Source organism: Salvelinus namaycush, chromosome 20 (genome assembly GCF_016432855.1).
Source record: "Salvelinus namaycush isolate Seneca chromosome 20, SaNama_1.0, whole genome shotgun sequence".
Taxonomy (NCBI): domain Eukaryota; kingdom Metazoa; phylum Chordata; class Actinopteri; order Salmoniformes; family Salmonidae; genus Salvelinus; species Salvelinus namaycush.
In genome coordinates, this window is record NC_052326.1 from 49,703,269 (window position 1) to 49,727,801 (window position 24,533).

At 41.6% G+C, this 24,533-nt stretch overlaps 1 protein-coding gene across 1 annotated transcript; it reads right to left on the reverse strand.

Moving 5' to 3' along the window:
- Nucleotides 1–27: 27 nt before the first annotated feature.
- ctsa (cathepsin A) lies at nt 28–23,161 on the reverse strand. The gene is made up of 15 exons (XM_039016493.1): nt 23,054–23,161; nt 22,684–22,844; nt 22,288–22,399; nt 21,492–21,542; nt 20,810–20,896; nt 20,261–20,416; nt 14,927–15,018; nt 14,643–14,727; nt 11,584–11,675; nt 5,905–5,983; nt 5,304–5,452; nt 4,719–4,794; nt 2,398–2,487; nt 2,044–2,145; nt 28–1,309 (listed from the first exon to the last, which is right to left on the reverse strand). The coding sequence occupies exons 2-15, from the start codon at nt 22,842–22,844 to the stop codon at nt 1,226–1,228; spliced, it is 1,416 nt and encodes a 471-aa protein (XP_038872421.1). The 5' UTR covers nt 23,054–23,161; the 3' UTR covers nt 28–1,225.
- Between the last annotated feature and the right edge of the window lie 1,372 nt (nt 23,162–24,533).

The following is a 24,533-nucleotide window of genomic DNA, read 5'->3' on the forward strand; positions in this document are numbered from 1 at the left end:
AAACACCATTGTCGCTGCCAAATCATACACAAGTGAACAAAATTGGTCAAGTTTTATTATAAAACCATGGCAGAATCAATGTGAATACAGTTAAGCATAGACATGTTCCCTTTTGATCAAAGTGATTACAAGTATTCATTTCTGTGATGAGGCACTAGTAATAACTTCAGATTATTATATTTTAATGACTTACAGCACATCTAGGAGTTTTCTTCCAAAAGAAAAGAAATCCTGACAGTGAACAGAAACTCCAAGCAGGTATTTTAAGGGCAAATCCTATTTAATAGCTCAACTTCCACTTAAAGCTGCAATATGAACTTTGGGTGACCCAACCAAATTCACAGAAATGTGCATTCTAGATCTGGTACTCATTAAAAGCAAGTCTAAGAAACATAGATCAGTTCCATGTGCGCCATTTCTATACATCCTGGTCTTAAGTTCCATTTTTTCATCTTACTTTGAAGCTTGTGTACAAAACCTAAACAATATTTTTGGTTATTGAAAATAATTCAGCGGTTTACATGGTACAATGATTATCTACACTACCTGCTCCTTTTGTCAAACAAAACTATTTGAATTTTATTAACCAGGAAGTGGTTCCTACATAGTGCATCTTTAATAAGATAATTGACTAATTACAAAAAAAAAACAGAGAAGAATATTTGTGAACTAAGGTTTCATTTTGTCATAATAAAGGGTCGGTAGAACCACTTTGTCCCCCATTGACATCAATGAGGGACTAAGTGAATTTCACTTAAGTAAAGCATCACCCCACCATCGCCTTGTGTACCATGGAATGCTAAATACATACCCAGTGCTAAGAGCTCAAGCCAATGTGAGTGAATATTAAAAAATTATTTCATTTCTCCTAATTAACAAATAGATTGAATTCAATCTCAGCAGAATCAAATGTCTGAAGCAGACGCCATACAAAACACTAGCCCTGGTCTCAGATCAGCTTCTGCTGTATAGCCAGCCAACTCCCATGGTTGACGAAACTGCATAAACAGATCTGGGACCAGGCTAACAAAACACTTGGAGGTTATGTCAGTGGTCTTTGGATGTACAAGCCAGTGCTTTTCATCATAAACTAGTGCAAATCAAATTATACAGTTTTTGTTCACAGCAGGTCCCAGATCAGCTTCTGCTGTATAGCCAGCCAAATCCCATGGTTGACAAAAGGAATAAACAGATCTGGGACCAGGCTAAAGGCTTAGTTCGCAGGTCAGTAGGGCGTATTCTTGATGAAGCGAGAGAACATGGTGAAGGCAGCGATGGGCTTGTCTGCGGGGACCATGTGACCTGAACCCTGTTGATAAACAAGGAGAAAGTTGATTAGCGCTCTCCTGGCAAACTGGGTCATGTTCACTAGGGAACGCAAAGGAAACCGCTTAAATGTTTTGAAAAAACAGAACTCCCAGTTTGTCTGTTTTCATCCATTTGGTGTCTAATGAACACAACCCTGATTTAAAGCACTCCTGTGTTTTTCCAGACAAGACTGAACACAACATGTAGCTTCAGAGAAAGTCCAGATTTAAGAGAATGGTGTCTTACCACAGTACCTGCTTCCCCAGAGAGGAAGGTTAAAAGCTTTTTACTGCAGTGATTGGGATGCAGGCTACAGCTACAATGTACTGTATACCTGACAGCAAAACCGACTTCTGTCTGGTCGGAAACATCTATCAAAAACCTCCAACTATCCCCTATTCCTTTGGTTTAACGGACGGGAGGAAGCAGTTTGGTGACCAAGACTGTTCTGTGAATCGTTGTCTTGCCTGAGATTGAAACCTTGCCTAGCCTTCAGCTCAGTGATCTAATACAAAGTATTTTGGGGTTACAATTGCTCTACATAATGGAGTTAGTTTGCCACAGATCCACAAACAGGCTAGAGACTAGTGGAGAGGGCAGGGGGTTAGAGTTTAGTGTGTGTATAGCATGTTAATGAAATTTGTTCTACATGATAGTACTTGCAGCCAGAAATCCATACAGCCAGAGGTAATGATGGAACACAAGGTCAAATTTTCTATTTGGTTGAATCGTTACCTTGACGGTGAGGAAGGCCAAGTTGGAGAACTCCTTGACAAAACCGCCCACCTGCTGGCTCTCGCCAGTGTAGTAGAGCCAAGGCCTCCTCTTCACCTGGACCTGGGGAGAGATGGGCCAGAGGTCAAGGGTCATGCCACAGCATAGAACAGGGTGAAGTTGTTGCTGATCTTGCATCAGTTTAGCATTTCCCACTAAATTGATTGTGAGAGGGGAATCAGATCCTAGCGCTGTACTCAAGGGAAACTTCCCATGGTGCACATAGAACCGGACATGACACCAGCAGCCTCATTAATGTTCAGTTTTTCCATCCGGTCACGTAGTGTCTTTACTTTGTGCAAAAGGTTAATCTACCTCCTGCTGGAGAGACTCCACGAACCACTCGTCCCCAAGGAAGTTGCAGGCCATGTCTACATCGCCGTTGTACACCAGCACTCTGTATTTCTACAAGACAGACAGAAAACATTTATAGTACTACTGCCAAGACCCCTAATTACAGTCAGACCTGGGTTCATACACATACAGTACCAGTCAAAAGTTGACACCTACTCATTCCAGGATTTCTATATTGTAGACTAGTGACAAACATATGAAACATAGGGAATCATGTAGTAACCAAAAAGTGTTATATCAAAATGTATATATGTGAGATTCTTCAAAGTAGCCACGCTTTGGCATCATCTCAACAAGCTTCATGAGGTAGTCACCTGGAATGCAATTCAATTAACATGGGTGCCTTGTTAAAAGTGAATTTGTGGAATTTCTTTCCTTCTTCATGTGTTTGAGCCAATCCGTTGTGTTATGACAAGGTAGGGGTGGTATACAGAAGATAACCCTATTTGGTAAAAGACCAAGTCCATATTATTGCAAGAACAGCTCAAATAAGCAAAGAGAAATGCAGTCCATCATTTCTCTAAGACATGAAGGTCAGTAGATACGGAACATTAAGAACTTTGAAAGTATCTTCAAGTGCAGTCGCATAAACCCATCAAGTGCTATGATGAAACTGGTTCTCATGAGGACCGCCACAGGAAAGGAATACCCAGTTACCTCTGCTGCAGAGGATAGGTTCATTAGAGTTACCAGCCTCAGATTGCAGCCCAAATAAAAGCTTCAAGGAGTTCAAGTAACAGATACATCAACATCAACTGCTCAGAGGAGACTGCATGAATCAGGCCTTCATAGTCAAAATGCTGCAAAGAAACCACATCAATAAGTAGAGACTTGCTTAGGCCAAGAAACATGAGCAATTGCATTAGACCGGTAGAAATCAGTCCTTAGGTCTGGTGAGTACAAATTTGAGGTTTTTGGTTCCAAAACGCAGATTAGGTGAACAGATGATCGCCGCATGTGTGGTTCCCACCATGAAGCATGGAGGTGTGAGGGTGCTTTGCTGGTGACACCGTCTGATTTATTTAGAATTCAAGGAACACCTAACCAGCGATACGCCATCCTATCTGACTTGCACTTAGTGGGACTATCATTTGTTTTTCAACAGGACAATGACCAAAACACCGCCAGGCTGTGTAAGAGCTATTTGACCAAGGAGAGTGATTGAGTGCTGCATCAGATGACCTGGCCTCCACAATCCCCTGACCTCAACCCAATTGAGATGGTTTGGGATGAGTTGGACCACAGAGTGAAGGAAAAGCAGCCAAGTGCTCAGCATGTGGGAACTCCTTCAAGACTGTTGGAAAAGCATTCCAGGCGAAGCTGGTTGAGCGAACAGAGAGTGCAAAGCTGTCAAGGCAAAGGGTGGCTACTTTGAAGAATCTCAAATATATATTTTGGTGTGTTTAACACATGATTCCATAGAGTGGCAAGAAGTATGACCCCTTTGGAATTCACTTTATTTCCGCATAAATTGGTCATAGAATTTGATCTTCAACTAAGTCACAACAATAGTGTGCTTAAACTAATAACAAATTGTATTTCCCTTGTCTATATTGAGTGGCGCAGCAGTCTAAGGCACTGCATCTCAGTGCTAGAGGAGTCACGACAGACCCTGGTTCAAATTCAATCTCACATCCAGCCATGATTGGTATTCCCATAGGGCAGTGCACAATTGGCCCAGCGTCATCTGGGTTTGGCCATCATTGTAAATAAAAATGTTCTGACATGCCTAGTTAAACATTCACAGTATAGGTTGGAAAAAGTATGTGAACCCAAAAGCTAATTTGAGGTAGCTAACCTGGAGTCCAATCAATGAGACGTTGGTTAGAGCTGCCCTGCCCTTTAAAAAAAAAAACTCACAAAATTTGCTATTCACAAGAAGCATTGGCTGATGTTAACCATGCCTCAAACAAAAGAGATCTCAGAGGACCTAAGATTAACTTGCAAAAAGCTGGAAAAGGTTACAAAAGTATCTAAAAGCTTTGGTCATCAGTTCACAGTAAGACAAATATCTATAAATGGAGAAAGTTCAGCACTGTTGCTACTCTCCCTAGGAGTGGCAATAGTTGTCTTCACTACTATTCTACACTGTAGAATAGTGAAAATAAAAAAAACTTGGAATTAACTTTTGACTGGATGCATGTACACACCTCAAGTGATGGCGCCTGCCTGGAGTGCCATATAATGGTTCTAATAGTGCAAACCCTCCACCATATATTGGCGCCATTGTTCCAGGCAAGCTCAAACACAGTATATGGAAGAAAATACTCTAACTAGCTCACCAGCGCTCCCAACAGCTTCAGGTACTGCTTCCTCACGTCCATGTACAGCCGGTTGTAGTTCAGATTCACCTCAGCACTAACAGCAGAGAACACAAATAGTCCAGATGGATCAAGACCTAAACCTACAGTTATTTATATTGATGCAGTGATGGGGAAAACAGGTCCAGTCTGAACCACAAAATGGCACTGTTATCAATTAAACAATTTAACCCAACGCAAGTTGGTTGCTCTCCGAACCAATCACCTTAAAATTGGTCCCAGTCGCTCAGTGAAACCCTTTTCACACCATCATGCCGACCCAAAATGACAGGTTCCAACAACTTGGGTGAATGAGTAACCAAGATTGTGCAGCTCTGCCCCACTCAGTATTACAGAAATGGGTATTGTATAAAAATAACACATTCTCCTAGGTAATCTAGACTATAAACCCACCCACAACGCCTCCTCCTGTAAAGGGTTAAAGGCCTCAGTGTCAAGACCTGGATGTAGGACCTGTATCTTGACCATATTATCTACCCTCTGAACGTTAGCTAGCCGTGAGTCAAGGTGCCTCGTCCTTGTACCCAACGTAACTTCGTCACTTACCTGCATACCACCCAGGGTAGAGCAGAGGGGGAGATGTGGAGGGCTGCTTTGACGTAGGGGTTGTTGAGGTACAAGGTAGACGGGGTAGAATTGGTGCAGGGAGGGTCCAGCCTCACAAGCTTGTACAGAGACATCACACCCTTCAGCTTCTATGAGATCGGAGAGGTACACAACTAAGGCCGGATATACAGTCTCCTACACCAGGGTTGGGGTCAATTTGAATTGAAGTCAGAAGCATTTGAATTTAAAATTCATATAATGAAAGACTTGATTTGCAGTCAGAATATGTTCTCTGCCTTTGGTCAACCCTGCACTAGACATACTATGACGTAATCATGCATCGTACAGATGGGCTCCTTATGGACATTTTGGTGCAAGTAGGTTGAAACCATGCTTGCTCTTTACGTTTTGCTACAGAGACCGCTTGGAGTATATACACCCAGCCTTACTGATGAGAAAATCTAAGGGACTGCTAAAATACCCAAAACTAAAAATATCCATTGCGTACAGCTAATACATAATTATAACAAATCAGCTAGAATGAACATCCAAAGATTTGAAAAAGCACAATTGAAACAGGTCCTCAGTAAATTAAATTTACCTGGTTCCAGAGTTGAGTCCATTCATGGTTAATGAAACTGTTACCCAGATCTCGAATCACCAGGTTCCCATTGTCAATGCTGCACAGAGAACATCAACATGTCAGAGAAGAAAGCAAGAGGACATTAAACACATCTGGAGTAGAAGAGGGACCCCTACTAGCTTAACCTATGCAGAGCCATATACGTGGTGAGAGGAGTTACTATAGGGCTCTGCATACAGGAGGTCCTATGTCATGACTTGGGTTCAGATCAGGTTACAGTGGGTCCGCTCAACAGCACCCTCTCCCACAGAGGGGAAAAGCTGCCTGTTTTATGACAGTCGTAAATACCTGCAGGGAAACTCGCCCACTCTCAGAAATGGAAGTTATATCCCTTTGTTCCCACAGAGAGAGACATTGCATTATGGTAACATCAAAAGGTTGAAAGAAACAATATGTCTGTATTCCAAGCAGTTGGAAGGGTCAGTGGGTACTTAAAACAATGATATCGAATTCATTACTAATTTGTGGTGTAACAAAGGACAGGAGAATGTGTATATTTCCCAGTGATCAGATTCACATCCAAATGTTGGGGAACTTATGATTAAATATGAAACAGAGATGTAATGTTGGCCTTCTAAAATGAGAGAAATGTTTTTCTCCATATGAAGTCTTAACCAAGTTAGTGGCCACGCAAGCAGACATTACTCCTTTTGTAAACACCCTTTCTTTCAAATGAGCGGCCGTTCATGTGCAAAATATTTGCATTTCCATGAGCCTAGTTCTCAACTGTATGTAATTTGTCCATTCTGTCCCCATCCCTTTCAATTGTCTACCTAGGAATTTGCATTGCATTATGTAGTAATCAATGTATAAGCCATTCTGTTTGTATGTTTAAGTAATTCTGTGCGACTATTTAAAGTCAATTCACATATCGCTGATTCATCATTTATGCTGGGGTTCGTGCAGATAAGCAATGATTTAGCGACATTCAGAATGAGACAGGTCAAAGGTAACAATTATTTGATGACTAAAAGATTTCACATTGAGTTAATTCAGAAAACGGTAACTCAACTTTTCCGTGGTGCACCAAGACCGCTAATTGTTACAGGATTAATTTAATAGTAATAGTTAATCGATTTGATAAATCATAACATTAATGATAGCCAAGACAACTACATATGTGGGGGAAAACTACCTGCCCTCCAGGACACCTACACCACAGGAAGGCCAAAAAGATCAAGGACTACAACCACCAGAGCCACTGCCTGTTCACCCCGCTATCATCCAGAAGGCCAGGTCAGTACAGGTGCATCACTGCCTGTTCACCCCGCTATCATCCAGAAGGCGAGGTCAGTACAGGTGCATCACTGCCTGTTCACCCCGCTATCATCCAGGAGGCGAGGTCAGTACAGGTGCATCACTGCCTGTTCACCCCACTATCATCCAGAAGGCGAGGTCAGTATAGGTGCATCACTGCCTGTTCACCCCGCTATCATCCAGAAGTCGAGGTCAGTACAGGTGCATCAAAGCTGGGACCGAGAGACTGAAAAACAGCTTCTATCTCAAGGCCATCAGACTGTTAAACAGCCATCACTAACATTGAGTGGCTGCTGCCAACATACTGACTCAAATCTCTAGCCACTTTAATAATAATAAAAAATTGGATGTAATAAAATGTACCACTAGTCACGTAAACAATGATTTTATATAATGTTTACATACCCTACATTACTTATCTCATGTATATACACTGTACCATCTACTACATCTTGCCTATGCCGTTCAGCCAACCATATATATATATATATGTACATATTCTTAATCATTCCATTACACTTGTGTATAAGGTAGTTGTGAAATTGTTAGATGTTCTGACCATGCAGTAGAATCTGCTAACCATGTGTATGTGACCAATAAAATTTGATTTGAAGAGTTAGGACCTACTGTATGCAGAGCCCTATACTTATCTAATATCCTGTCAACTGCGTTTATTTTCAGCAAACTTAACATGTGCATATTTGTGTGAACATAAGTTTCAGACAAACTGAACAAGTTCCACAAACGTGTGACTAACAGAAATGGATTAATACACTGCTCAAAAAAATAAAGGGAACACTTAAACAACACAATATAACTCCAAGTCAATCACACTTCTGTGAAATCAAACTGTCCACTTAGGAAGCAACACTGATTGACAATAAATTTCACATGCTGTTGTGCAAATGGAATAGACAAAAGGTGGAAATTATAGGCAATTAGCAAGACACCCCCAATAAAGGACTGATTCTGCAGGTGGTGACCACAGACCACTTCTCAGTTCCTATGCTTCCTGGCTGATGTTTTGGTCACTTTTGAATGCTGGTGGTCATGAGACGGAGTCTACAACCCACACAAGTGGCTCAGGTAGTGCAGCTCATCCAGGATGGCACATCAATGCGAGCTGTGGCAAGAAGGTTTGCTGTGTCTGTCAGCGTAGTGTCCAGAGCATGGAGGCGCTACCAGGAGACAGGCCAGTACATCAGGAGACGCGGAGGAGGCCATAGGAGGGCAACAACCCAGCAGCAGGACCGCTACCTCCGCCTTTGTGCAAGGAGGAGCACTGCCAGAGCCCTGCAAAATGACCTCCAGCAGGCCACAAATGTGCATGCGTCTGCTCAAACGGTCAGAAAGAGACTCCATGAGGGTGGTATGAGGGCCCGACGTCCACAGGTGGGGGTTGTGCTTACAGCACAACACCGTGCAGGACGTTTGTCATTTGCCAGAGAACACCAAGATTGGCAAATTCGCCACTGGCGCCCTGTGCTCTTCACAGATGAAAGCAGGTTCACACTGAGCACATGTGGCAGACGTGACAGAGTCTGGAGACGCCGTGGAGAACGTTCTGCTGCCTGCAACATCCTCCAGCATGACCGGTTTGGCGGTGGGTCAGTCATGGTGTGGGGTGGCATTTCTTTGTGGGGCCGCACAGCCCTCCATGTGCTCGCCAGAGGTAGCCTGACTGCCATTAGGTACCGAGATGAGATCCTCAGAGCCCTTGTGAGACCATATGCTAACACATGCACATTTGTGGCCTGCTGGAGGTCATTTTGTAGGGCTCTGGCAGTGCTCCTCCTTGCACAAAGGCGGAGGTAGCGGTCCTGCTGCTGGGTTGTTGCCCTCCTACGGCCTTCTCCACGTCTCCTGATGTACTGGCCTGTCTCCTGGTAGCGCCTCCATGCTCTGGACACTACGCTGACAGACACAGCAAACCTTCTTGCCACAGCTCGCATTGATGTGCCATCCTGGATGAGCTGCACTACCTGAGCCACTTGTGTGGGTTGTAGACTCCGTCTCATGACCACCAGCATTCAAAAGTGACCAAAACATCAGCCAGGAAGCATAGGAACTGAGAAGTGGTCTGTGGTCACCACCTCCAGAACCACTCCTTTATTGGGGGTGTCTTGCTAATTGCCTATAATTTCCACCTGTTGTCTATTCCATTTGCACAACAGCATGTGAAATTTGTCAATCAGTGTTGCTTCCTAAGTGGACAGTTTGATTTCACAGAAGTGTGATTGACTTGGAGTTACATTGTGTTGTTTAAGTGTTCCCTTTATTTTTTTGAGCAGTGTATATCCCTGAACAAGGGGGGGGGGGGTCAAAATCAAAAGTCAGTATCTGGTGTGGCCACCAGCTGCATAAAGTACAGCAGTGCATCTCATTGACTACACCAGATTTACCAGTTCTTGCTGTGAGATGTTACCCCTCTTCCACCAAGGCACCTGCAAGTTCCAGGACATTTCAGGGTGGAATGGCCCTAGCTCTCACCCTCCGAGCCAACAGGTCCCAGACGTGCTCAATGGGATTGAGATCCTGGTTTTTCGCTGGCCATGGCAGAACACTGACATTCCTGTCTTGCAGGAAATCACGCACAGAATGGCTGGTGGCATTGTTATGCTGGAGGGTCATGTCAGGATGAGCCTGCAGGAAGGGTACCACATGGAGGAGGATGTCTTCCCCGTAACGCTCAGTGTTGAGATTGCCTGCAATGACAAGCTCAGTCCGATGATGCTGTGTCACACGCCCCGACCACATCCAAATCGATCCCGCGCCAGAGTACAGGCCTCGGTGTAACGCTCATTCCTTCGACGATAAACGCGAATCCGACCATCACCCCTGGTGAGGCAAAACCGCGACTCGTCAGTGAGAGCACTTTTTGCCAGTCCTGTCTGGTCCAGCGACGGTGGGTTTGTGCCCATAGGCCATGTTGCCGGTGATGTCTGGTGAGGACCTGCCTTAAAACAGGCCTACAAGCCCTCAGTCCAGCCTCAGCCTATTGCGGACAGCCTGAGCAGGAACGATTGTGCATTCCTGGTGTAACTCGGACAGTTATACCATCCTGTACCTGTTCCTCAGGTGTGATGTTCGGATGTACCGATCCTGTGCAGGTGTTACACGTTGTCGGCCACAGCTGTCCGTCCTGTCTCCCTGTCTTAGGCGTCTCACAATACGGACATTGCAATTTCTTGCCCTGGCCACATCTGCAGTCCTCATGACCCCTTGCAGCATCCCTAAGGCACGTTCACACAGATGTGGGCATCTTCCTTGGTGTTTTTCCAGAGTCAGTAGAAAGGCCTTTTTAGTGTCCAAAGTCTTCATAACTGTGACCTTAATTGCCTAAGCTGTTAGTGTCTTAACGACCATTCCACAAGTGCATGTTCATTAATTGTTTATGGTTAATAGAACAAGCATGGGAAACAGTGTTTAAACCCTTTACAGTGAAGATCTGTGAAGTTTTGGATTTTTATGAATTATCTTTGAAAGACAGGATCCTGGAAAAGGGACTTTTACATACGTGGTTAGAGTTAAAGGCAACTTTGGTCAACCGGTACCAAAAGTGGTTAACCTTTCTAACAGGTATATTTCTATGGCAACGAAACCTTCAGAATGAACCTGTTGCAGGGCAGGCACACTCAATTTATCCTGAATGAAGTGTGAGCCGCAACTTTAGGACCAATGAAATCAACCGTCACTCTTAAAGATAGCTTCAGAAGCCACTTCATGTGAGGAAGATGACCGATTAAATACAGGTTTTAAAATGACAATCACATTTAGTAATGAGAATTTAACTTCACGCACAATAAAAAGTAACGCTATGTATTGCTTGTGAATTGATAAGCAATACACTGATAATAAAATAAAGCCAGCACTTCTAAAAGAGCCCATTTCACACCATAGCCTGCAGAATCTGTAAGACGGTGTTTCGTTTTGATTTCAGCACAAATTACAATGTGGCACTAACTTATCAATCCAAGGGTGTTTCACATGGTCTCAATGAAGAGTTGGGCGTTCGACTAGCATGCATGACATGTACGTGCTAGACTTAGCGGCAGGCGGACAAGTAATAACCACCATAGTAGTATGGCTGAAGCTGGATAGCTTTAGAAAGCCCAAAGTACATTACCTAAAAGCATAGGATACCCCTCAGGTCTGAGATTCAGTTTAATTACCATAGCTTGTGTATTAAGCAGGGTAGGGTGTACATTCCAATTCAATCCAGGAAGTAAACAGAACATCTAATTCCAAAATGAGTAAAATTTGATATGTTAGCTTCCCGAATTTAATTGACCCCAGCTTCAAACCCTTCATTTTCATGTAGAAGGAATTAAGCTGGTTCTTGTGTGAAGACAGTGAAATCTGTCAAGTAACTGGTCTTACCCGACTCTCTGGCCAACTCCTCCAGGACAGGGGGCATACAGGTTGTAGATGTTTAGTCCAGAATTGTAGACAACATCCTGCACCTCATTAAGCTAGGTGATATAAAGATCAAATTAATTTAGGTACCAGACAACTTGACACTTACTCATTCAAGGTTCTTTATTTTTACTATTATACATTTACATTTATTTCTACATTATAGATTAATAGTGAAAACAAACTGTGAACCCTTATAGAATCATGTAGAACCAAAAAAAGTGTTAAACAAATCAAAATATATTTTAGATTTGAGACTCTTCAAAGTAGCTACCCTTTGTCTTCACGACAGCTTTGCACTCTTGGCATTCTCGCAACCAGCTTCATGAGGAATGCTTCTCCAACAGTCTTGAATGAGATCCCACATACACTGAACTGGCTGCTTTTCCTTCACTGTGGTCCAACTCATCCCAAACCATCTCAATTGGGTTGAGGTCAGGGGATTGTGGAGGCCAGGTCATCTGATGCAGCACTCAATCACTCTCCTTGGTCAAATAGCTCTTACACAGCCTGGAGGTGTTTTGGTTATTGTCCTGTTGAAAAAACAAATGATCGTCCCACTAAGCGCAAGCCAGATGGGATGGCGTATCACTACAGAATGTTGTGGTAACCATGTCTTGAATTAAATCAAACTCTCCAGCAAAGCACCCCCACGCTTCATGGTGTGAACCGCACATGCGGAGATCATCCGTTCCCTTACTCTGTGCCACAAAGACACAGCGGTTGGAACCAAAAATCTAATTTGGACTCAACCGACTTAAAAAGGACAGATTTTCACCGGTCTAATGTCCATTAGCAGTGTTTCTTGGTCCAAGCAAGTCTTATCGGTGTCCTTTAGTAGTGGTTTCTTTTTGAGATTGACCGATAATGATTTTTTCAACAGCCATACTGATTGGAGGACCAAAAAAAGCCGATACCGATTAAATATATCACACACCTTTGTAATAATTACAACAATACTGAATGACGAACTCATTTTAACTTTATATTTATTTATATTAACTATTTAGTCTCAAATAAAGGAAACATTCAATTTGGTTTAAATATTGCAAAAGTAACATGTGCCATGTAAAAATTCTAACGTTTAAGTTCCTTGCTTAGAACATATGAAAGCTGGTGGTTCCTTTTAACATGAGTCTTCAATATTCCCAGTTAAGAAGTTTTAAGTTGTAGTTATAGGAATTAAAGGACCATCTCTATACCATTTGTATTTCATATACCTTTGAATGTTCTTACGGGCACTTAAGCATTGCCAGCCTAATCTCGGGAGTTGATAGGCTTGAAGCACAGTGAAGGGCTGCTGGCAAAACGCAGGAAAGTGTTGTTTGAATGAATGCTTACGAGCCTGCTGCTGCCTACCACCGCTCAGACCATAGACTTAATTATAATAAACAGAAATACGAGCCTTGGTCAAATCCGGAAACAATCACTTCAAAAACAAAACTTTCAGTGAAATACTGAACCGTTCAGTATTTTAATCAAACGGTGGCATCCAGTCTAAATATTGTACAACCGTCAATACTGTCATAATTCTGTAAAATTCTAGCAATTTACAGTCTTAGTTAGGAAGAAATGGTCGTCACAGTTCGCAAAGAGCCAGGTGGCCCAAACTACTGCATGCACTCCGACTCTGCTTGCACAGAACGCAAGTGAAGGGACACAATTTCCCTAAGTAAAAGAAATTCATGTTAGCAGGCAATTTTAACTAAATATTCTTTTTTTTTTTTTAAACACACTTGTGTATTGATTTTTAGAAAGGCATTGATGTTTATGGTTAGGTACACATTGGTGCAATGGCAGTGCTTTTTTTCCACAAAGGTGCTTATTAAAATCACCCGTTTGGCTAAGTAAGCTGTGATTCGATGATAAATTAACAGGCACCGCATTATATCGAACGCAGGACAAGCTAAATAAACTAGTAATATCAAACATGTGTAGTTAACTAGTGATAATGTGAAGATTTGTTTTTACAAGATAAGTTTAATGCTAACTAGCAACTTAACTCCTTGCTGCACTCGCATTACAGGTGGTCAGCCTGCCACGCAGTCTCCTCGGAGTGCAATCGGCCTCAAAATGCTGATTGCTATGAAAACTTGAATCGGCCATGCCGGTTAATCGGTCGACCACTAGTTTCTTTGCAGCAATTCGACCATGAAGGCCTGATTCAGTCTCCTCTGAACAGTTGATGTGTGTTACTTGAACTCCTTGAAGCATTTATTTGGGCTGTAATCTGAGGTGTAGTTAATTACCAATTTCTGAAGCTGGTAACTCTGCTGCAGAGGATAAGTTCATTAGAGGCAACTCAGGGTCTTCCTTTCCTGTGGCGGTCCTCATGAGCCAGTTATCGCAACTGCACTTAAAGAAACTTTCAAAGTTCTTAACATTTTTCAGACTGACCTTCATGTCTTCAAGTAATGGACTGCATTTCTCTTTGCTTATTTGAGCTTTTCCTGCCATAATATGGACTTGTCTTTTACCAAATAGGGCAATCTTCTGTATACCATCCCTACCTTGTCATAACACAAATTATATTCTAAAACGCTTTGCAGAAAGAAAATCCACAAATTAGCTTTTAACAATGCACACCTGTTATTGAAATGCATTCCAGGTGACTACCTCATGAAGCTGGTTGAGAGAATGCAAAACACTCAAGTGTGGCTACTTTAAACAAATCAAAATATATTTAGATTTGTTTAAAAACACTTGGTTACTACATGATTCCATAGGTGTAATTTCATAGTTGATGTCTTCATTCTACAATGTAGAAAACAGTAAAAATCAAACACCCTGGAATGAGTAAGTGTCCAAACTTTTGACTGGTACTGTGTATAGAAATAGTAAAACATGTATATTGGTGATGACAGAATTTTACACAAACTAGTCATTGCAACTACTGAATATACCTCTACACTTAAAATCATTTAGTGTCTTGTTTCCATTGAGAATCAATGTGACCGAAGAATGTTGTCAATAAATCCAAGACCTATTAAAAATGGAGAATCAATCATAGTAAATGGACTCACATTGCTGGAACAGTTGGGGTTCTGATTGTTGTAGAAGTCACATTGTCCACCGTCGCAGCAATAGGCCTGCAAGTCAATCCACAACCTGCCAAGAAGACAGAACCACATAACCAGTGGTAATTCATTCTGTGCATGTAGGCTTCACTTCACCAAGCCTGACTAAGTGCTAGTCTGTTGGTGCCATCATACCCAGCATGCTTAGCTTTGACAAAAAATGTAAGTTGGCAAGGGCACAAACAGATCTGAGACCAGGATATGACATTAGGAAAACGCAATAACAGTACCTTGTCCCAAGGAGTCCATGGTAATAAGCAAAGTAGACGAGAGAGTTGTCGTTCATCTCATAACTTGACATCCCATTGCCAACTGCAATACCCTGGGAGAAAAAAACATTTGTTCATCTGATTATTTGTATTAGGGATTGCAATTAGTTCCTTCCAAGGAAGCAGCTACTCTACCTGGGGTCCAAACACATTGAGGAACTTAGATCACATATACCACTACAATACAAAACGTATAATAACCCCATACAACAATATTATCATTTACATGTAGGTAGAGTGTGCATATGAGTGTCTTCACAGTACCTGCTGTTCCATAGTGCATTTTTCTATATTTTTTAATCTAATTCTAGCACTTGCATCAGTTACCTGATGTGGAATAGAGTTCCACGTAGTACTGTACACCTCCCTTAGTCTGTTCTGGACTTGGTGACTAAGAGACCTCTGGTGGCATTGCTTGCGGGGTATGCATTGGTGACTGAGCTGTGTGCAAGTAGTTTAAACAGACAGCACGGTACATTCAAATTGTCAACCTCTTGCATAAACAAGTAGGGATGAAGTCAAACTCTCCTCCACTGTGAGCAATGAGAGATTGACATACATATCATTAATATTAGCTCCCCGTGTACATTTAAGGGCCAGCCATGCTGCCTTCTGAGACATTAGTACTTTTGAGGTCCACGTGGCACCTGACCACACAACTGAACAGTAGTCAATTATGCGCAGTAATTTTCCAGCCAAGTTGTCAGACCACAGTGGCTTGTCATAGACAGAACTTTCACCTTGTCCACACTAGTCTTTCATAATTTGGTCAGAGTCCTCAGACCTTCACTTGTTACTTTACACCCTTAATCTAAAATGTATTTAAATTGTTATTCCCCCTCAATCCACACACAACACCCAATGACGACAAAGCAAAAACAAGTTCAGAAATGTTTGCAAAATTATTACAAATAAACTGAAATATCACATTCCCATAAGCATACAGACCCTTTACTTAATACTTTGTTGAAGCACCTTTGGCAGCAATTACAACCAAGTCTTCTTGGGTATGACACAAGCTTGACACCTGTATTTGGGGACTCTCCCATTCTTCTCTCCAGATCCTCTCAAGCTGTCAGGTTGGATGGGGAGCTTTGCTGCACAGCCATTTTCAGGTCTCTCCAAAGATGTTTGATGGGGTTCAAGTCCGGGCTCTGGCTGGGCCACTCAAGGACATTCAGAGACTTGTCCCAAAGCCGCTCCTGCGTCGTCTTGCCTGTGTGCTTAGGGTCGTTGTCCTGTTGGAAGGTGAACCGTCACCCCAGTCTGAGGTCCCGACTACTCTGGAGCAGGTTCTTATCATGGATTAATTTTACATCAGAACAGAAAATCTTGTTTCTCATGGTTTGAGAGTCCTTTAAATGCCTTTTGGCAAACTCCAAGCAGGCTGTCATATGCCTTTTACTGAGTGGCTTCCGTCTGGCAACTACCATAAAGGCCTAATTGGTGGAGTGCTGCAGAGGTTGTCCTTCTGGAAGGTTCTCCCATCTCCACAGAGGAACTCTGGAGCGCTGTCAGACGGACCATCGGGTTTTTTGTCACCTACCTGACAAAGACCCCTATTCCGATTGCTCAATTTTGCCAGGCAGCCAGCTCTAGGAAGAGTCTTGGTGGTTCCAAACTTCTTCCATTTAAGACCGATGGGGTCCACTGTGTTCTTGGGGACCTTCAATACTGCAGAAGTGTTTTTCTGGTACCCTTCCCCAGATCTGTAACGTGACACAATCCTGTCTCGGAGCTCTACAGACAGTTACATCAACCTCATAGCTTGGTTTTTGCTCTGACATGCACCATCAACTGTGGGACCTTATATAGACAGATGTGTGCCTTTCCAAATCCTGTCCAATCAAATGAATTTACCACAGGTAGACTACAATCAAGTTGTAGAAACATCTGAAGGATGAGAAATGGAAAAAGGACGAACCTGAGCTCAATTTATAGTCTAATAGTTAAGGGTCAGATTTTTTTATTTTTAGAAATACATTTACAAAAACCTGTTTTTGCTTGGTATTACAGGGTATTGTGTGTAGATAAAAAAAAAAACATTCAATCAATTTTAGAATGAAGCTATAACATAGCAAAATGTGGGAAAAGTAAAAGGGTTTGAATGCAATATACTTGATGTAGTGCTGGCCGGTCGCTGGCATGTCATGCCGAAATTTGCTAATCTCGCCAATGAAAACCAAGTTTCATTCAAGGTGCTCCAATGCTTTTTACTATGATTTCTTAGTTTAGTATAATTACTTGTTTTTTCCCGTTTAGTCACATGATCTATTTGCCAATCAGTTGTGCAGCCACTTATTGCCATACCTTTCGCCTCACCCCGCAACCATACAATTCTCTAATTCCTCATCAATCCACAGGGATTGAACAGTTTAGTCACTTTCTAAAATGGATGCATGCTTTAGTAACTGGAATAAGCAATTTCATAAGTGTCAAGTGCACATCTGGTTGCTCCTCATTACACACCAGAAAATATTCTTTACAACATAAGAGTCTCTAGGAAACAGATTATGTTTTCTTCTACACTATATTAGGCCCAGCCTTTGGTTTTCCTAGATATGGCTATTATATTGTGATCACTACATCCTATGAACATGGATACTGCTTTAAAGCTAAAGATGTGATATACAATATTTCATTCCTGTGCTCTTTGTAACTACCCTGGTAGGTTGACTGAACCAGGTTGGAGGCACTGGTTACAGTTTGAAGCTTTTTCTTGAGTGGGCAGCTTGATGAAAGCCAGTCAATATTGAAAGCACCTAGAAAATAAACCTCTGGATAATGTTTGAAATGCCTGATAATGAGATAGCACTTGGTGGTCTATAGCAACTTCCCACCATAATGAGCTATAGGGGAGGCAGATGAACCTGTTGCCATTAAACTGCAACAGTATTTAAAATGATCGTCTAAGCTTCACATGAATGTGGTTATGAATAGACAGCATGATTTGGAGACCTGAAAATTAATCTATGAAATAGCCTACATTAGCCTGGAGGAAAAACAACCATCCATTCTTACTTGAGGATTTAGGTGAAAATGTACCACAACCTAAACTGCTATTACAATGACAAACCATTTTAAATGCATTGGTGCGCATTAGGCTAAACCAAGCACAACGTATGTCTTCAAAGACCAGTGTTGAGGAAAACCCATACAATGCAACAACTGTCAATGGGGGAGCGTGGTGCCAGTAGACGTTTCCAAACATACAACTTGATCGCTCCCTTCTACCCATGGTAACTCAACCTCCTAGATCAGGAGGGACTGGATTGACAGGCATTAGTGAAGCCAGCTCAACCTTGCACTCAAATAGGCCAACCACTATGGATTTTACTCATCCCATTTATTCTGATTTGGCAGGGGACGAGACACTTAACTTCTTCTGGCTGCAGGGGCAGTATTGAGTAACTTGGATAAAGGTGCCCATTTCAAACGGCCTCGTACTCAATTCTTGCTCGTACAATATGCATATTATTATTACTATTGGATAGAAAACTCTAGTTTCTAAAACCGTTTGAATTATATCTGTGAGTCAAACAGAACTCATTTGGCACAAACTTCCTGACCAGGAAGTGGAAAGTCTGAAATCGAGGCTCTCTTCTACTTCCTGCCTATAAATGGGCATGATACGTATTAGTATACATGCACTTCATAGACCTTCCCCTGGATGTCAAGAGGCAGTGAGAGAAGAAATTGAGTGTTTATCTTGGTCTGAAGTGGAATACAAGCTCTTTGTATGACGTGTCCCCCATTTCCGGTTTTCTGGAGAGCGCGAGAAGGTACCTGGATTTGCCTTCTGTTTAGCTGCCGTTATAGGCGACTACTATCTCCGGCTTTGATTTTATTTGATACATTTGACCATATCATCGTAAAGTATGTTTTTTCAATATAGTTTAATCAGATTATTGAAATTTTTTCGGGAGTTTTGCCGTGTTCCGTTCTCTGACTTTGTTGACGTTGGAGAGATTCGTGCCACTTGGCTAGTGTGCTTGCTAAATCGAGAGGGAAAGTGGCCGTTCTAAATCCAAACAACGATTGTTCTTGACAAAGGACCCCTTGTCCAACATTCTGATGAAAGATCAGCAAAAGTAAGAAACATTTTATGATGCTATTTCATATATCTGTCGTACATGTGAACTAGTCGTGGGCGCCCAACTTTTGGGTACTCTAGCTATACCGAAGCTGGATGTCGTAATGAAGTTATTTTTTTAGAATTCTAACACTGCGATTTCATTAAGAACTAATGGATCTATCATTTCCTATACAACATGTATTTTTTAGTTATGTTTATGAATAGCTATTTGGTCAGAATATGTGTGTCAGAAAAAGTGTCCGAAAAAAATCCGGGCGTTGTGGGGAAAAAGTAGCTAAGTTAGCACAATGTATAACCATTGATTTCAGCTCTAAATATGCACATTTTCGAACAAAACATAAGTGTATGTATAACCTGATGTTATAGGACTGTCATCTGATGAAGAAAATCAAGGTTAGTCAAATTATATATCTTTTACTGGCTTGTTACGATCGCTAACTTTTACTGCTGGGGAAGGGCTTGTATTTTTGGCTATTGTGGTAAGCTAATATAACGCTATATTGTGTTTTCGCTGTAAAACACTTAATAAATTGGAAATATTGGCTGGAATCACAAGATGCCTGTCTTTCATTTGCTGTACACTATGTATTTTTCAGAAATGTTTTATGATGAGTAATTAGGTATTTGACGTTGGTGTCTGTAATTATTATGGCTGCTTTCGGTGCAATTTCTGATTGTAGCTGCAATGTAAACTATGATTTATACCTGAAATATGCACATTTTTCGAACAAAACATAGATTTATTGAATAACATGTTATAAGACTGTCATCTGATGAAGTTGTTTGTTGGTTAGTTTGGTTGGTTCTTGGTTAGTTAGGTTGGCTTTGTGCATGCTACCTGTGCTGTGAAAAATGTCTGTCCTTTTTTGTATTTGGTGGTGAGCTAACATAAATATACGTGGTGTTTTCGCTGTAAAACATTTTAAAAATCGGACATGTTGGCTGGATTCACAAGATGTGTACCTTTCATATGCTGTATTGGACTTGTTAATGTGTGAAAGTTAAATATTTAAAAAAAAAAAATTTTGAATTTCACGCCCTGCACTTGAAGTGGCTGTTGTCATAAGTGTACCGACGTCGGGCTTGCAGCCAGAAGAAGTTAAAGGGAAGTCCTACAGATGCATCCCAGTCCCCATTGAGTGCCCTACTTTTGCCCATGGGATAGGGTGGCATTTGGGATTGCAGGTCATCTTTCTCACCTGCAGGTTCATGCTGGCGTCCTCCATCACTCTCTCTGCCAGAGTGGGGATGTAGATGCCGCCGTAGCTCTCGCCCGTCAGGAAGAACTCATTCTTGATGTACTCTGGGAAGGCTTTGAAGAACTCTATCAATGCCAGGTAGTTATTCATGGACACCTAGAGAAAACAATATAGAACTCCATGAGCTTATGTACAGTCCCAGCAGTGACTCCATTCATAGCAAATAGCTATCGGATATTCATAATGCACAAGTAAACATTTGGCTTTATGTGCCAGTCTTGATGGGTGGTCCTGTGAGGCTCAGTTCGTAAAGGGTCGCAGGAAGAATTGCAGTTAGTGTCAGCAATACAATAGTGTGGCCATACATTTTTTTGTAAGTCACATTGGATAAAAGCATCTGATAAATGGCTTTACATTAGGTTATTTAAAAATCAGTGGCTATGAGCAATCCCAGTGAAGTCACAAGTCAATTGGGTCCTGGGTTCCTCAACATATCCCCTAACTTGTTAAACAGTGGTTTTTCAGGTACCGTGCATATTGATAACTCACCTCAGTGTCATTGGTGGTGTAGTTGCTATCGTCTGAGTACGAAAATCCAACACCTGCTGGGGACTCCAGGTACAGCACGTTGGCAATCTAGAAACACCACACCTGCTATAATTCTTCAATGTGTATAAATGGAGCACTGACACCCACTGGAATGGTTAATAAGACAACTACTCAATCAAGGGTTTTTATTTTTACTATTTTCCACATTGTAGAAAAGTCATCAAAACTATGAAATAATTTAGTAACCAAAAAAAGTGTCCAACAATTGAGACGGTTTGGGATTAGTTGGACTGTAGAGTGAAGGAAAAGCAGCCAACAAGTGCTCAGAATTTGTGAGAACTCCTTCAAGGCTGTTGGAAAAGCATTCCAGGTGAAGCTGGTTGAGAGAACACTGAATGTGCAAAGCTGTCAAGGGTGGTTACTGGAGAATTTTTTTTTTGAATTGTTGAACACTTGATTATGTCATAGTTTTCTTTATTATTCTACGACATAGGAAATAGTATAAAGAAAACCCCCTGAATGAGGTGTCCAAACTTTTGACTGATACCAAGATATCTTTCTAGTGTGAGTGCCAGTCTGTGCCATCAAACAAAGGCTTGACAATTACAGCAATGACATTGTCAAGAGCACAAACAGACCTTGGACCTGGTTAGGGAAGATATGCTAGAGTAAAGAGACAAACCATGTTCCAGGAATAGGGGTTGTACTCCAGTGACATGCCATCATTCTGAATCTGAAATGAGAACATAAGACTGCGTTCAAAGACTACAGAACCACTGGCATGGCAACAATACAAAACAACTTAAATGGAAGACAATGTTAATTTCAGTTGTAAGATTGCCCTCCGATCATTTACACTAGCAGGAGAATTGATCTAGCATCATTAATCTCTCATGGACAGATAATATGCATAAACCGAAGAATCTGTCACGACGGGATTGAATGCATAGGATAATAAGCAGCAGTTGCAGTGTTTGGGTTGTCATCCCTGATTATTTGGACATAGATGTGGCAAAGGCAGTGCTTCAACTGCGACTGCTTTGCACGTGTGGTGAAATTAGCGCAAGGGTTGGTGGTGCTTTGGCTGAGGGTTTCCTATTGAGAGAGAAGACTTCTCACAAGTCTCAATTTTGAACAGGTATGGACCCAGAACTAAATCACAGCTGACCAAATATCCCAGAAGTAGAAGTGTAAACTGAGACTGTTATATTTAACTAGGAAAGTAAGTTAAGAACAAATTCTTATTTACAATGACAGCCTACCAAAAGGCCTCCTGCGGGGACAGAGCTGGGATTAATTCTAAACGTAGAACAAAAGCACATCACAACAAGAGCCCTAAAACAACAAAGTATGGCAGCAACAAAGCACGGTAAAATTGGGCAGAGCCAAAAGCAAAGGGCAAAAAGGTAGAGACAACAATTCATCACTGGTAATCTAAAGTGTAAGAGGCACATAGCTTTTTTTGGGGTTCTCCTTACCAAGAAAGGCCCATGTTCTATGAGCAGACCGTCAAGAGAGCTGCAGCCAGGGCCACCATTCAGCCACAGAACCACTGGGCTGGCAGCTGGATCCTTCTGAGACTCCACAAACCTGCATGACAGGTTCACATGAATGGAAGCGGTGTAGGACGTGGTACCCACATGAAGTCTATAGACATTAACTTGAGGAACTGATCAAATATAAACTACTGTCAAATTAAGCTGTGTACATGGTTTGAATATTTCCTCATACAAACCAAGACACTTCCTCATTGCTAAAGTCAAGTGTCCTACACATAAAATGTTCCCTTCAGGTTTGAAATACATATGTAGCAAAGTAAATTAGGACACTACTAGGCCATTATAATGGTTAAAAAGAGACGGCTACCCACTCACCAGTAGTGAAGGTGTTTGTTGTCGGCCACATTGAAGTATCCCGAATACTGTTTGAAGTTAGGCTGCTTTTGAAGCCCAGGGAGAAACTTTATTTCATCCGCTTCAGGTGCGCCGAGTGTCCCCAAGGCTCCGAACAGCAGGGATAACACCAAATTATACATCTGGGAGTAAAATTAACTGACATTTTAACCAGTTTAGTAACAAGTTATGACATGTCTAGACTTGAAAGACAATTTAACGTTAACGTTAGCTAGTTAAAGTCCGAGAAGATGTCAACAGTGATTGCAACAGGCTAGCCAAGGTTTAAGTAAACGGGTATTTGAGTTCACTGCATTTTTAATGCGCGGGATGAACCAACACTGGCACTTACCTTTTTCGTCGAATTAGGCGGTAGGTACCTACAAAACAGCTACAATACTTATGCACTCACAGATCACGGAAGGAGTAGTCATGTGTTCACTTTTGCGGCTGGAGCTCGTGATGAACTGGTCACATGACAACGCATTAACGCGCTTCAAATTGCGCAGACGTTTGGCCTCACATGGTTGTCGCTAGTTACCACAGCCACAAAGTCAAAATTGGCTAGAGTGTAAAAATTCATGAAAAAAAGTTAGGGTTAGGCATAAGGTTAGCAGTGTGGTGTTGTGGGTGAAATTACAAGATTACATTATAATACTGTTATTGCATCAAATGGTTGTTTTATGCAACAGAACAGGGTTCTTATAACTTGTGTCTGTGTGATCTGAGAGGAGCTTTTGAGATAATTGATTTATGCCATAGAATGAGTTGATGTTTCTATGCTGTGAGGTACCAGTGATGAGATGGGAACCTTGTCTTAGGGGATAAACTCTGGTTTCCTTACAAAGGCTATCTGGCTGGGGATACTCCTTTCTCATATATAAAGTCTCACCTTGTGACCCATTCCATACATCTGTTGTTTGTCATGAACATTCAGGAGGATGCACTTTGCTATAAAATGCTGTGGCTCAAATCCGCTCGTTGACCTCTCAACTAATCATCTAAGGGTAGTTCGGCGACCAGCTTCATTATTGCAATAATTCATCAATATTATTTATACGCTTTGAATAAAGTAATATCCTGATTGGTGATTGACCTTGTCCCTCCTCATTATTGATTAGAATTTCCACGACATTGGTTAGGCTTAAAATTGTAGAAATAGGCAGAGTTTGTGACTTTGTGGCTGTGGTAAACCGCAGTAAAGTTTTCATTTTGGATATTGGTTTGATATTTGGAGTTTGCTCATCAGTACAGCTTCGACGGAATGATTACGATGATTAGGATGATATATCTAGAATCAGATGATGTCAGAGAACAAGGTACAGCCTTTTTCTCTGTTCTGTTCCGTTTAAAAAAAGTGACTTTACATTGATTTCAATGGGGGAATATTATGCACTGACAACTAAGGGACCATGTGCAATCATGGGGCTGCAGGTAGCCGAGTGGTTAGAGCGTTGAACTAATAACCTGGAAGAATGCAAAAACGAATCTCCTGAGCTGACAAGGTAAAAATCTGTTGTTCTGCCCCTGAACAAGACAGTTAACCCACTGTTCCTAGGCCGTCATTGAAAATAAGAATTTGTTCTTAACTGACTTGCCTAGTTAATAAATAAAGGTAAAAAATAAAAAAATAAAAAATTTACAGCAGAAAAAATGCATTTTTTCCCTAAATTAAATGAGCTACAGATCTTAAACTTACTTTATGTTTTTTTACCACAACAATTACATTTTAAAATTGTAACTTGTTTATTTTTAATGGATTTTATGTAATAATACGAGCTCAACAAACATAAATAGACCTATGATCTTTCTCACTCCTACCCAAACTACTG